The 14,823-nt window shown below is 35.9% G+C and overlaps 1 protein-coding gene across 8 annotated transcripts in view; it reads right to left on the minus strand.

The window, feature by feature from the left end:
* The window catches only part of CADPS2 (calcium dependent secretion activator 2), a 284,215-nt gene that overhangs the window by 101,422 nt on the left and 167,970 nt on the right, over positions 1-14,823 (minus strand). For all 8 annotated transcript variants that reach the window (XM_064702731.1, XM_064702734.1, XM_064702728.1 and 5 more), the window contains exons 9-11: positions 6,605-6,671; positions 1,998-2,106; positions 635-838 (exon numbers count right to left, since the gene is read on the minus strand). In XM_064702731.1, the coding sequence (XP_064558801.1) occupies positions 635-838; positions 1,998-2,106; positions 6,605-6,671 (380 nt within the window). The remainder of the gene's footprint in view (positions 1-634; positions 839-1,997; positions 2,107-6,604; positions 6,672-14,823) is intronic.

Below are 14,823 nucleotides of genomic sequence, written 5' to 3' on the forward strand. Positions count from 1 at the left end.
TATCTACATGACAGTATACTTTCAAAGACATAATCTGAAGATTTAAAATATCTACCTCAATTTCTCTGACACTATTCTTTCCTTAAAGAAAGGTGATGAAAATTTAAACCTGAATAATTTAAAGAATTTTTTATATGTAATTTAATATTACAGTATGTGCCAAAAAAATCCAGGAGCCCATCTATTGCCTTTCAACTCACAATGTAATGCAATGCCTAAATAGCAATTTTTTGGTAACTAATATGTACAATGTATGATAAAGCTGATCTAAATCTACAAAAATTGTGAGAATAGATTGATACTTTTCTATTCAACACTACACTGGCTGGCTAATGAAAAATACAATGCAAACTAAACACCGTCTCCATGGTAATATATGGGTCAATTGTAAGGAATATGAAGCTAATTGCTGTATTTTCATGGATTATAATAAAAATAATGACCTGCAAGTCAGGATTTCCCCTGTTGTTAATAATAATCTGAGTTAAAGAGCTTCTGGCTAACAATGAACTGCTAGATACATTTGCCTAGTGAATAAATTCTGCTTAATTAAACTTCATTGAGGGAACTGCTACATATTTTACCAGCAAAAAACCAAAACCAAAGCCACAAAAGAAAAGAAAAACCAACTTACAAAGTGGAGATATATCTGTGTTGGCATTGCCTCCCTTAAGGTTCATCTTCTGAGCTTGACTTGCAGGAACAGGCTTGTAGGATTGACCTGTGGCTCTGTACATGGCTTGAACCCAGAGTATTCTATCCTGCTCATCATCACTGGCAAATATCACAGTATCGCCCTCTTTAACAGCATTGAAAAACATCCGACCACCCTGGAGACCTGAAGGAGTAAATAAGAAGGTAATCTTGATAAATACAAGTTACTTCTCAATCACCATCAATGTTTATTACATTACTGGCTTTACTCAGAGTATGTGCGTGTGTGGAGGGGTGTGCTAAAACATTTTATAGGTATTTATAGACCTAGAAATAAGATAAATCTAGAGCTATAAGGATCAAATGGTAATACATAGAAGTAACATAAGTAAAATAAATATAGAAATCACATGAGAAAATATTTACATGACTCCACTTTAAATTCAGCTCCAAGTTATTTCTTAATAATCTTCTCTCTGCCATATGCTATTTTGCTTTTTTTTAAACATATTCTCCTTCCTGGTCATATTTTATTAGCTGGAAATCCCTGTCAACTTTATCTCTTATTGAACAGAGACAACTCCATATCCTTTATCAGTGCTGCTCTTCCTTAGCCCTTTTTCTCATTCCAGTGTTTTTCTTTCTGAGAGCACGTAAGGAGAACAGGACACAACAGTCAACGTGGCTGTGCTGGGGATTTCTTTATGACAGAATTGTTTCAGTTTTCCAAATGCCATCTGAGCATTGTTTACCTTCTCAATTATCCTGAACGTTGACACAACATTTTCAAAGATAAATCTTTAATGTCTCAGAAGTCTCCTAATTCCATAACCCTCCACTACATAGGCAGGATTGTTTTTCTACGCATGGGATTTCCCTCTTCCATTTTAATATTAACTTATGGAGATTTTACTGTTATGTCAAAATTGATTTTTGATTACTATGAGTAACTTGTCTTTTACAGGCATTGTCATAATTTGTCTTCTTTTCTAAATTATTTATGAATATACTTAACAGTATACTGCCATGGGCCACCACCATCAAAAAGAGAAAAGGGGAAGACTAACTAGTATTCACAATTTTCTCCTTGTATTATATGTGATCTTACAATGTTTCAGGAAACTTTAGTGTAAAGTTTATTTTTCATTAGTCTTACAACAAACTTATTTCTAAAAGCATGATTTTTCACATCAGAATGTCCTAGTGGAGTAATTGTCAAAGAATCTTGGGATTTTTTTTCTGTCAAAGAAACTTGGGAGTTTTTGCTGCTAGATCAAAAGGAGCAAATTGAAACAGCTTTTTTACACAAATATATTGAGCTACTTCAAAATAATGAAAAGTACCTGTGTGAGGAGCTGTGTAATCCACAGTGTATCCTTCCAGCTGCATCAGTTCTTGAGGCTCAGACTTCTTTTCTCTGTAACTGCACATTGCAAATGTGTATTGGCTAACCTGAATAAGAAAGGACTTCTTAATTAATGAATTGCATTCCAGAATTGTATAAGAAATGTACCATGGTTTAAATTAGCTTTCATTTGCACTGAATAAATAAATCCACTTTTTTTTTCCCCTTTCCCAGAAGCATTTACAGTGTAAAATTTTTCCTCCTTTATTTCCCCTTTCTGCCAAAATGAAGGAAAAAAAGCTCTAAAACAAATCACCCACGAACACACATCTCTGCACTTTTCTGAAATACATTTTGGGCAGGGGCTTTATGAAAAAATGAAGAGAAGCCATTTAGATTCTGGTAGTGAAAACACTTAGTATATTGGTACTGACCAAATTATTCAGTATACTGTAAGAGGAAAAATAACTATATTCCAAGAAACTGAGAGAACAAGAACTTTTATGTATAAAAGTACTGTTTGCAGAATGAGTGGCACAATTACCATGAAACTGCTATAATCTGGCCAATTCTAGCTAATGATGGCAAGTATTAGAACCTTCAGTTTGATTTTACAGTCTAATTTCTGTGTCTTTTGCATCTGTGTTCTCACCCAGCCCTCTCGTGCTGCTTGGCTCACGAGACAAGGTACCGTGTAGGCCAAGCTGCTTGCAGCTGGCATGGACAACATCAGCCACTTGTCATCAAGTACAATTATCAATAAACTTATGAAGCAATAAGAAGAGAATCTGTCACCAGGTGGTTTTTGACTCTGTAGACAGAATACAAAATTATAAGGATAGATGAGGAAAAGCTGACTGGAAAGATAAAGAATGATAAAGAAAGACATGTAATATCTGTGAAGAGAAAAGCAATCACTGGAAGAAAACTGAGGTGTTCCCAGTTTTACATGTAGAGCAGGGAGGATTATAGAAGATGACCAGAAGAAAGAGCACATCAATCTGTGAACACTTGAAACTAAAGGGAACTGAATGTATATGTACCTCTGAAACTCTCATCTCCAAGGACTGTAGGATACCTGGCCAACAGACTTGTTTAAAGCTATCTGTAAAATTATGCTATGATTTCCAGACAGGTAAGGAGCTCATCTGATATATAGTGGATAGTTTTTATTTTGACTGCTGATTGCTCAGCTAACTTATCTAAATTTATTGTTTTAGCTACAACTTTAGGAATGATCCTTTTTAAAGTAAAAACTGGACAGCTGATTTCAGCTTAATTAATATATTTGCTGGTGCTGTACCTTTACTCTTTCTAAAAGATTGATGCTTTTTGAAAATAAGAATGGAATGTGTGATTATTATCTAGGTAATGCTCTAAAAATATTCATTATTTTATGTATTGGGCCTTTTTGAAACAGGACTATGCTATCTATGTGTGTGCAGTGCAGGGTGACTGAACATCCCTGGCACAGCCTGTACAAGCAAAAGGAACAGGTGTAACAACTCTCTGTAAAATGGCCATCGGGTCTCCAATGCCAAATTGGTATCTCCAGACCCATAGCAGGAGTCTACAGGGGAGAGAAACTACACATAGCTCTTCTAGTTTTAGTTATTTCTTTAGTTAAGCAAAGACAGTTTTACAAGGATAGGAATTTGAGAGACACTGTCAGGCAACTGAAACTGAGCGTCAGCTTTCCACATCAGATTTGGTACATTTGCTTAAATGGGCACACCAAGACCACCTTAAATATACATAAACACAAAGGAAAATCTAGTCTACACCAAAATTCAGATTTTCAGGCCTGTTCAGAAAATTCTTTTCAGGATTTTTTCCGAAAGGGACTACTACAAGCAGTCAGTCCATCCTTCAGCATTACAGGCATAGCAGAATTGAACCTCACTATTTGTGCATTGAGCCCACAGTTTTGCTTTCATTCATAGAAAATTTTAGAAAATTACCATACTTTGGTTTAAATATTTTAAATATTTGACAGAGCAGGGCCTTGCAGACAGGGTCCAGCTGGAAGCAGGACAACCAGCCCCAGCCCCAGCCCTGCGCACAGGCCAAGGATGGACTGGGATGTGGGAACTGGAGACCAGCCCTGCTGTGGCATTTCTGGGGCTGGGATGATGGCCCCAGGAGGCTCAAATGGGAGTCTGGGCTGTGGGCAGAGACAGCCAGGGCAGGTGGTCTCCTTTGTCACTAAGGGATGTCCCCACCGGGCACACAGCCCCTGTTTCGTGTGCTGGGAGGAGGTGTCACTGCACACCTGGCAGCTGCCTCTGTGGGGTCTGCTACAGGCCAGCACTGGGCTGCCCGCTCCAGGGCTCAGCAGCAAGAATTACCCCAGTGGTTTGTGTGTCTGGAGAAAAATTATCCGTGGAACAAACGACTGACTTTTCAAACATCTGACCAGGTGAAATTAAAAGGATAGAAGTGGATCTGCATTCCAATTACTGGAGGAAGATATCAGGCAGTAAATTAAGCAAAACACATCAGGTCTGACGGAGGCTTTTTACCAACCATGTTACATCCCTGTCTTTGTCTGGTTTAAATTAATAACCTTATAGAGAAGAGACTGGATACTAAAGGATAAAAATAAAAAAAATGAAGAGGTTAAAATTTCCAGATACTGTAACCTTTCTATAATGTTGATCTGTTCTTTCAGAAACCACTAACAACTTGTAAAAGGTGCAGCAATAATGAAGGTTCACATTACTCACATCACACTCGGAAAAAGTCAACATTATTCATCTAATGTCACAACTGAGTTAAATTTACAAAGTGTGTGTAAACCATACTAGTAGCCTCTGTTCTGGCACTGAATTTCATGTCCTTGATGTTTTACTACTGTAAGCTAAAAGTTAATACATAGAGGAAGACACGTCAATATGTCAATAATGTATCAATACAACAGACTGGTCCATTACTGAATGCTTATTTCACATGTATTGACTTCAGCTTATTGCCAGTGAATGTATCACAGCAGGACTATATCAATGAGCCAGAGCTGTCAGGACAGTAAATATTGATTTAACATTGTATTTTTTATATAGCTTTATTGAATTGATAGCTGTTTTAAAATGAAATAGATGACTAAATCCCATCACAGTAGGAAAATTCCTGTAATATTCTCCTCCAGTATTTCAATTTCAGCATAGAGAGGAGAAAATAGTTAAAATTAACTTGACTGGAATAAACCAGTCTTCCAGATGATGGTTCCATATTACACACACATGAAGACTGTGTGTCTGTTAGATGTACAATTTAAAAATCAGATGACACCTGTGGTTTAGAGGAAAAGAACAAATTCATTCTTTCTGTGAAAGGAGTGACAAGTAGGAAAAGTGTTGAAGAAAAGCACGAAGGACAAGGGAGGGTGCAGTATTATTGTTTTTCTTTGCAACTTGAAATTATTTTCTCTTCACAGCCATGCCTTGACAGCTATCCTATATAGAGATCTTCCCAACAAATATTAAGAGTCACAAAATGTCCTCATCACTTCACACAGTGAAAAAATCAGAAAACCAAATGAAAAATCAGAAACCAAATGAATTCTGTAGACTTTACAGAATTTCCTTCAAATATTCTTGGCTTTTAACATTAATAAAGAACTTGTTCAGTTGGTATTTTTTTTACAACCTTATGATTTTAATCACTTAGGAGTATGAGGAGACCAGGTGAGTGTGACTGATGGAGAAATCAGACTTTCTGTAAAGCAGTTTTAGAAGTTTTTTTCCTTAAAAAGCCTCATTAACAGACTTCAGTCTTTGTATGATACTTATGGAGACTCAGATTTTAAGAGTTTTCTGTCAATAAAACAAAGGAGACAGAACAGTAATCTCTGAACTTACTGTGAAGAACATCAAATGTAATCTGAAGACAAACACCAACTGAAAACAACGACTTTTTTCCAAAGACTCCCTAAAATCATTAATTTCTCTGTTTTGACCACTCAAAATCTACTTTTCTATTTATCTCAGGTCAATATCACCATTCACTAGCATGTGAAAATAGTAACAGTTCAGGTTTGGACCAAAAGTTATAAAATATGAACACCATTTTTGTGGCCAAGAACAACTACTGCACCAAATTTTATGTAACAATTATATAATTTTACCCAGTTTAATGCTACAAGAAAGGAAAAAAATAGCATTATTTTAAAAAATCAGCAAAAGTTCTTAATATAGGTATTGTTGCTTTAATTTCAAAGGCAGGAAATATTTGCTGAGATAGAATAAATTAAACAGTAAGTACAATCCATTTTGTAATACATGAATTTATTTCAAATTGAGTGCTGTCAAAGCCGTCATTGGACTATTACAAGGTCACAAAAATTTCATCCAGAAATTTATAGGTTTCAGTTGAAACATTGCTCAGTGTATGGATCCATTTATATATGTGTGTAAAACTTGGTAACATTTCTGTTTACTAGGTATACAAATTAAAAAAAAAAAAAGCTGGGTGTCTCTGTGCTGCAAGAAGTCGGGAGTAGTCCTGCATGTGCTGCCTGAAGATACTGGTTTACAAACTATTCCAGAAATCATACATAATTTACAGTCCAAGAATTATTTTATTGAAATTCCATGGCTGGCTACTAACCTGAACAAGGACAAAATAACGTTTTTTCCACCGCTTCCAAACCTTCTGTCCTAGAGCATACAAGTACCTGCAAAGGAAACAATAAAGGGAGTGGTTTTCCATTAATAAGGAGCCTGATATTAGAAGCAGCAAACAAAAAATCTGTGTATTAATTTACTCTGTCTACTGAGCTGCTTCTTCAGTGTTGTCATATGTAAAAAGTTGTCATATGTAAAAACCATAAAAATGTAAGAGACATTCCTTTTCACCCAAAACAAGACAAAAATCAGAAACAAATGATTTCATGTTTGCAAAGATTAACTGGTTTATCATATTTTATTTCACCAATTTTATCTGAAAAATAGAAAAAGTAGCTTAAAGTAGATACACAGAAATACTTGATGTTATCAAAGTTGATGTTCCTGACAGTTTTTATTCCATTTGGTTTCCACGGATTCGCTAGTGTTTATTTAGTCTGTGAGAAGTCAGTCCCAGAGATAGTGTGATAAAATGCTCACATAACACAATGTCAGCAGACACACAATATTAATTTTTTTTTCAGAGTAAAGTAGAATCTAATTTCCCAAACAGAAGCACTTCACTATAAAGGCTCTTAGATTACAAAAACTCCTTGTCACTTTAGCAATTTCCAGGCTTTGAATGAGAGGACATTATCAGGAGTATCAACCAGTGAGAAGAGAAAACCACAGATGCTGATGCTATTGGGTGGTAGAGAGAGCACACTCATTACCCAAGAACTTGGAGTGAATTTTCTGGCATTATAGTGACACTTTTTCTGTCACTGTGGTCATGTTGCACTGTTGGTAACAAAGACAGCAAGAAGAAAAGGATGAGCTGTGAGACTGTAAGCAAGAGCCCATGAGTGGTAACAACCTGCTGCTTAAAACCTGACAGGAGAGCAAAATATGACATAGGAGATGCCCCTTCAGGCTGGCCAGCTTCTGTCAAGGACAGCTGCTACAGCCAGGGTGGTCACAGGCAGAATTAAAGGTTGTTCAGACCAATGAATCTTGGCTTCACAGGGCACTCTCCAGAGGATGCCAGTACACACATTATGAGGTAGCTAAAATAACTAGGATGGGAGATGGTTGGTCAGATGAACAGGGGCCTCTCTGCTAAGAGAATATGGTCTGCTGTCCTCCACTCACTTCTGTGCCTTTGCTGCCTGGTGGTTTGCATCTCAGTCAAAAAACAGAGCAATGAACCAACATCCTATGTGAAATGAGTAAGCAAGATAAAGGCAAAAACTTTTTTATACCATCCTGGGCATACTCTCAAGAATGCTTTCTCCCACATTAGGCATCACAAAGGACAAATTTATGTCTAAAATAAATGTTCAGCGTACTGCTTACAATTGTTGTTTTCAGATTATGTAGAGGCTCCATTATTATTATGAAAACAGAACACAAGTTCTTTGACTTCTGCTACACCTGTATTGAAGGTCTACCTTACTTGGTTACTCTGCTTTTTATTTGTATGAGAAGGAAAAAAAATTGGCTTTGTGTACAGAATTACCAGTTGATGTGGCCTTTGAATAGTCCAGATCTTGCCACAGTCTTTTTAACGTCTAATTCTGTAACTATTATAAATTCAATGAAAATAAAGGAGTAGGGGTTATATATATATATATATATATATATGAAAATAAAGGAGAAAGGGTACCAAAAAAGGACCTACTAGGGGTTATTTTTAAATTTATAATTTTTTGCAACTAAGGAAGCATTTACCTCACAGACTTATGGTCACACATTCTCCCACAAAATACAAATTGTTTTCTTTTTCATATATGTTTCAGAGCATTACCTTTCCCCAAAGCACACAACATTGCTATTGCCATGCTAATACCTTTACTATTGTCAGAGGGTGGAGGGGAAATAAATTATGAATTTCACATAGCCTCAAAGCTTAATGACCTGAGAGAGAAAAGCAAAAAAAGTCCTTGCGTGGCCTTTGGTTTGTCTCAGTCCTAAGACTGCTCTGTTCTTCATGGTGATTCATCCCCTGCATCCCTGGGAGTATCATGAAGGTTTTATTGATATATGTGAGAAGGCAACTGCCCAATTTTGAAACTGTACTTTGAAAACCCAGTTGAAAATACACAGTCCTCCAAAGCTACAGTACAAAGATATCCTGACCATGTTCCCACCCTCTTGGCATGTCTTAGACAACTGTAAAGAAACCATAGACTAACAAAGACTTCTTGCCTCTTGCACATCAGAAAATGAGTAACCCAACCTTAGAAACTCTATGCTAATTCTTTCTCATTATTAACTGATCCTGCTCCAGAAATGTGCTTTTAAAATAAGAGGTCTTAAAAGAACAATTTCAATCAGAGAAAAGGTGATGTTTTTATATAACTTGGCTGCCTTTTAAATTTCTCTTAATTTAAGACATACCATCTACAGTTCTGCAGTATAGGGAGAAATAATATAATATACAGTAAATTCAAAAGTATAAAATAATAAATCATACAAAAAGAAATTAAATAGCAATGTGTACTTTTATTGCTCCTATAAATCACTTCTACCTAAGGTGCTAAATAAGAGCTTCCTTGGGAAACAAAGGAGTGGAACATTAACTATCTAACTTTAAAATTCACAGATCTTACATAAGACCAGGTAACAAAGAAAATAATATTAATGACACAAAGCTGGGATTTAGTATAGAAATGCAAAGACTTATGCTGTCTGGTTTTACAAATCACTATAAACACACAGGTATGTTATTAATCCCTCTTCCAGTGCCATCTCTAATGGTACCAGTTTTTTTCTTAAGTTTCAGCCATTTACAAGGGATATATCCTGTGCTCATCTTAATTGTTTTTGCTCCTGAAAGATAAAGAGATTAATTCTTAGTCAAGAGTCTGACATTTTTAGGTGGAAGGACCCACCTAGGCTTCTACAGTCTTCTTTGAGCCTTTCTTTCACATTCATTTTCTATTTGGAGAAAAGAAAAAGAAAAAGAAAAAGAAAAAGAAAAAGAAAAAGAAAAAGAAAAAGAAAAAGAAAAAGAAAAAGAAAAAGAAAAAGAAAAAGAAAAAGAAAAAGAAAAAAAAAAGGAAGAGAAAAGGAAGCACAGGACCTAAGAATCTTCAAGAACCTTCCTATATTTAGACAGTAACATCTAGGATCTGTAAAACTGCAGTGGAGGTCTAGAACAGAAAAAAATCTACAATAGCCAGTTTTCACAATTAAATGACACTTGGGCTTCACAACTGGCGCAGAAAATTAATAGGTTAACAGATTCAGAAGTGAGCTAAGCCTTAGAGCTAAGTTGAAGAATGTTCTATTTTTAAGATGGACAAATGTGTAACTCTCCATGAGTCTCAGGTAAAGGCCAGTACTGCAAACCAGAACAGAATCTCAGTCACGAACTCACAAAGCTGCAGCCTGCACTTTCTCTACCCATCAGTGTCTCTGCACTCACCCAGAAGCCACAGTCACTCTCTCCATCCTAAATAACGTACACAAAATGCTCAGCATCAGTTGCTCAGACTATTTTAAACATTCTCAGCAGCAACAAGAAACACAGAACAGCTACTCAAACACTGTACCTTTAGGCAAAAGATTTTGTGCAATACAAACAAGAAACTGATATTCAGAAGTGCCAGTTCCATATCTCTAAACACTAAAACCACCATTTGCTTCAATTTTTCTTGCTGTCATTTGGGTTCCAAAGTTGGGATAATCTAAAATAATACTTGAATTATTAAAGTTCAGCCATATCCAGGGAAAGAAGACACTAAACACCTGTATCTACTATACACCCTGTATCTAAACACCATAATAGTAACTGCTTAGATTTGTTTTGAGTTCTCCTTACAATCATGTTTTGAGAATGTTTAATAAATATTCTGACAAGGAGAAAATATTGATGTTTTCATGTACATTGAAACATATATAAATGACAGACTTCTATCCTGTAAAAGTATATAATATATGAGATATGTACACATAACATCTATGTCTGTTCTAACTCACATTAGAAAGTATATTCATAGTTACTATGCATGTGTGGTTGCCTTCTTCAATTTTCTTATTTTACTCATGTAATTTCCAGTAACTTAGGACTAATACACCTGCTTGTACTAATCACAAAGAAAATATGATAAGTCATTAAATGTCACCCCAATATGAAGATTTTCTAACATGTTTTGTAGTAACATGAAAATGCAACCAAATGTACAAACCATACAATCACTTTTCTGAGACTTTTTCTTTTAAAAACAATCTTTTGCAATCTTCTTTTCTTCAATATTATTTAATATTGTTTTTTTTTCTCTTCACTCACTCTCCAATGAAAAAATAAAAATTGGATTTGTATGAAGTCACAGAGTTACACATGATTATACCTCACAATGCTTACAACATGGTACAACCCCCCCCCCCCCCTTAATATTTAGTTTTCCTGGAAAACAAATACAATTACAAGAAATTACATTTCCACTACAAACCACAGAAACACCTGGATAAAAATGTTTTATATATCATCTCATCTCAGTCAGTATCACTTTCCTCTCCAGAAACAGAACAAATAAAATGAGCCATTTTCTTGTAAAAGTCTGGGCATAACCATGTTGTAATTACACAAAGTTTGTACATCTCTCAAAGTGCATTTCCTTGTGCTACCAAAATGCAAAACCATGTTGCTAAATATTATAGCTCAGTTTCAGTTCCATGATGACACACACAGGAGGGAAGATGGCAGCTTATTTGCTTTAAGTCCTCACCTCACTGCGAGAGTGCAGGGTTCCACTTTTTGATGAAAAAAATCAGCACTAATGAATAGCTGAAAAAGCATAATTGTGTGTGGAATACCGGAGCTATTCACTGAGAGAGAAATGAGAATGGACTTACTCCTTCTACAGAGATCATTTTTAGACCAGCCTTTTTATTCTAAGGAATGAAGCAATCTATCTACATTTTGAATGATAAATTCTCTACTTGTAAAAGGCTTCATTTATCACAAACAATGAAAAAAAATATAGAAAGAAAAATCAATACGTGTAGCAGTTTAGTCCAGCAAAGGCCTTTCTTAAAGAGAAACCTCAGTCAAGGTTGAAAGAGCAATTAATGCAGTCTCAAAAATCTGGGCCACTCTGATAGAGTTCGGTTAACATGTGGCAGAAGTAATCATCCACTTGTGAAAATGATTTTCAGTTCATTCTCAAACACCTTTCAGACACTCATGATCCCATTTAACTGACAACAATACAGGCTATCCGTGGGCATCACTGCATTCGCTGAGAGAGCCAATGGGGACCAAATGCCCACAGGCACTTTCAGTCATCCCCGCGTCTTGCATAAAAGGAATCTTCCCTGCACTGCATTCCTCCTTTTATTTAACCCTGCAAGATTAAGAATTTTTTTTGTTTTCAGTTGAGGACGAGGAGAAAACTGATTCAAGACAACAATATGACCTGGGTCATAAGAAACCTAGCTGTAAACATTTTCAAATTCATTTTAGTCCTTTCTGTGCTCTTGAGAAAGAGAACTAAATAAGCCTTCAACAGACGGAATGAAAAACAATCAGCCTAAACTACTGTAATTATGCTTGCTAAGAATAAAGAAACGTGTAAGAATGTCAAGTAATAAAAACATCACAGCCACAGAAAACAGTTCCATTTACTCCAATAAGCAAGATACTCATGGCATGAACAGGAAAATGTGTGGCTTTTTTCCCTGCTGTACACTTTTCCCTTACAGTCTAAATGGTTTTAAGACTGCTGGATGACCTGCTATCCCTAGATTCTTTATCAGTGATATCTTACTGCACTCTGGAGCGCTTCACCATTTGTGAATATGCACGCCAGTACTTATGGAACCTGAGAGGTAACTACAATGGCAACTTGAGAATTATTAATCTAATTTATGTCATATCATGAAACCTATCTGGCATGCAAATGTGAGTGTTTGTCAAGACAGAAAAACATTCTGTAGCCTTGAAAGAATTCCAAGCAATAAAAGAATGAAATCCTTCAGATGCAACATAAATGTAGAAAGCATTCTGATTCTAATGTAATCTAATTGCAGTGTAAACAGGTAATGCAGCACTGCTGCAAAACAGCTGGTGCTGAGGAGCTGACATCCCCCCTCTGTGTTTTTTGAGGCAGTTTACTTTGGACTAGCTCTGAACTGAACCCATGGACAAAACAGCTACCAGTGTTTTGCAGAATATATGGGTACACCCCTGAAAATGATCTCTTGGTTTAATTTAATCTAAAAAGATAATAGTCTGTGACCACAAAAGCACAGAAAGAAGGAGCAAAGAGACTGCTTTTCAAAGGGAAAACCTGAATTTAAATTCTGATGTTGAAGTAGTAGAAAAAATTTCAACTGCACTGCTCTCCCTTGAGCATTCACTTTGGCTGTGGAAACAATTCTTAATGCTGACAGACCTTAAAGAACTTGCAAGCATCTCGAGCACCCAGAAGCAGCTGGTGTCCAGCCTAAACACCTCTCCGTGCCACTGGAAGCACATGGCATCGCAATCAGATAGAAAAGACCAATGACCTTTTTTCCAGCCAGGCATTGATAGTTTTTGTGATCTAGAAAGCCTAAATTGCTAAGAGCTTGTTTGCATGCAAAATTTACTTTTGTTTTAGGTCATACACATCCACTGATGGAACAGCAAAAGGTGTTGAAAACTTTGGTGGTAGAAAACAGCAAGAGCAGAGAGTTCCTTCAGGAATGATACTTGGCTTTGATTATCTCTGACTGATTATGCACTCCTTTTCACTGCCATTTTGTATTGATATAATTGAAATTTCATAAAGAACACAGACCTCAGCAGAGTTATTTTTTTAAATAAAACGTTAGAAAAATAAGATACATATATTTTCATTTAAAGACAGAAAATTCTAAGTATGAGTAAGTATTTTAAAGTACTTATGAATTAATATAAAGCGGTATATCTAAGCTAGCAAAGGCATGAGAAGGCATGTTTAACTTGGTATCCTATTTGTGATTTGAAAGAAAGGACAGAAATTATGATAATGAATAAGCCTAGCATTTTCCTTTAATTTGTGCTCAAAGAAGATGCTTATTCAGAATGGTAGGATGCTTTCAAACAATTTTAAAAAATTCTTGATAGCTGGATTTTTTTTAAAAAATCCTAAAGAAATTCAATTAAAACCACCACTTAAAAACATCACCAAAGCTTTGAAACAAATCAGTTTAGCAAGTTCTCACTTACATAGCATTATTCTCTTAATAGGAGCATTACTTGACACTTAGTCAAGTGCTTTATAAACCAAGCAATTACTCCTCACAACATGTCCAGTGCAGGAGGTTAGTATTTCCACATTAATTTCTGTTGGGAGAGAAACCGAAGTGGAAAAGAGCAAGACTGTTCAAAACTTGAGGTCCTAGTGCACCAGAAGACACACTCAGGAAAGCCTTACAACAGCCCTTATCTTCCAGAAGTTGGAAAATGCATTTCAGAAGATTGTAAAGCTGTTCAGCCTTTTAACTGTGTGTCAAAACATGCAACACACTTATGATTAAAAAAAAAAAGGGGGAAAAGAAAATGTTATAAGGGAAACAGCAAATTAAATGTATTTGTCTTTGCAACTCCACTCAGCTACTTTCAGTAATCATGTTTCCTTTGTATTTTGTAGGGATCCAGTGTAAAGTGCTTGGGGTATATTTCCTCCTCTGAACTTTGCAGATTACCCTTTGGAAGCACCCTTCTGTCTCCATGGGCTCTCCCAGATCTCTGCAGTGCAGACTCTTAACTTAGCTGTTGTAATTACTTGCATGAAAAGAGATGATATGAAGGAGGTTTTCTGTATCTAGGAATCATGAAAAGTCAACCATGTGGCATTCGTGGAAAATGATTGTTATTTTCTGCCTGACAAAATTATTAATTTTAAAGCACAATTCAGAAAAATAAACCTGTTTGCTCTTTTCAGTAAATTCTAGGAGGTAAAACTTCTGTGGATGCAATGGCTGAACTTAGCTAATAATGAATAGAGATGACATTGACTATAGAGATTTCAAAATGTTTGGCACACTTGGCAGAAAATAAATCTTTTTATTTGTGCAACTACAGAGCCATCCAGAATGAAAAACACTACAGTACAATTTAAGCAGCAGTGGCAAAAATGCAGTTAACCCTTTTTGGAATTCATACACAATCTTTTAAATAGCAGTCTCTCTCCATGTTGCAGAAATAAAAAGCTTTTATTGGGAACTATATGACTTTCTTCTGGATTGAAA

The sequence above is a fragment of the Zonotrichia leucophrys genome, chromosome 1A (assembly GCF_028769735.1).
Source record: "Zonotrichia leucophrys gambelii isolate GWCS_2022_RI chromosome 1A, RI_Zleu_2.0, whole genome shotgun sequence".
Lineage (NCBI taxonomy): Eukaryota > Metazoa > Chordata > Aves > Passeriformes > Passerellidae > Zonotrichia > Zonotrichia leucophrys.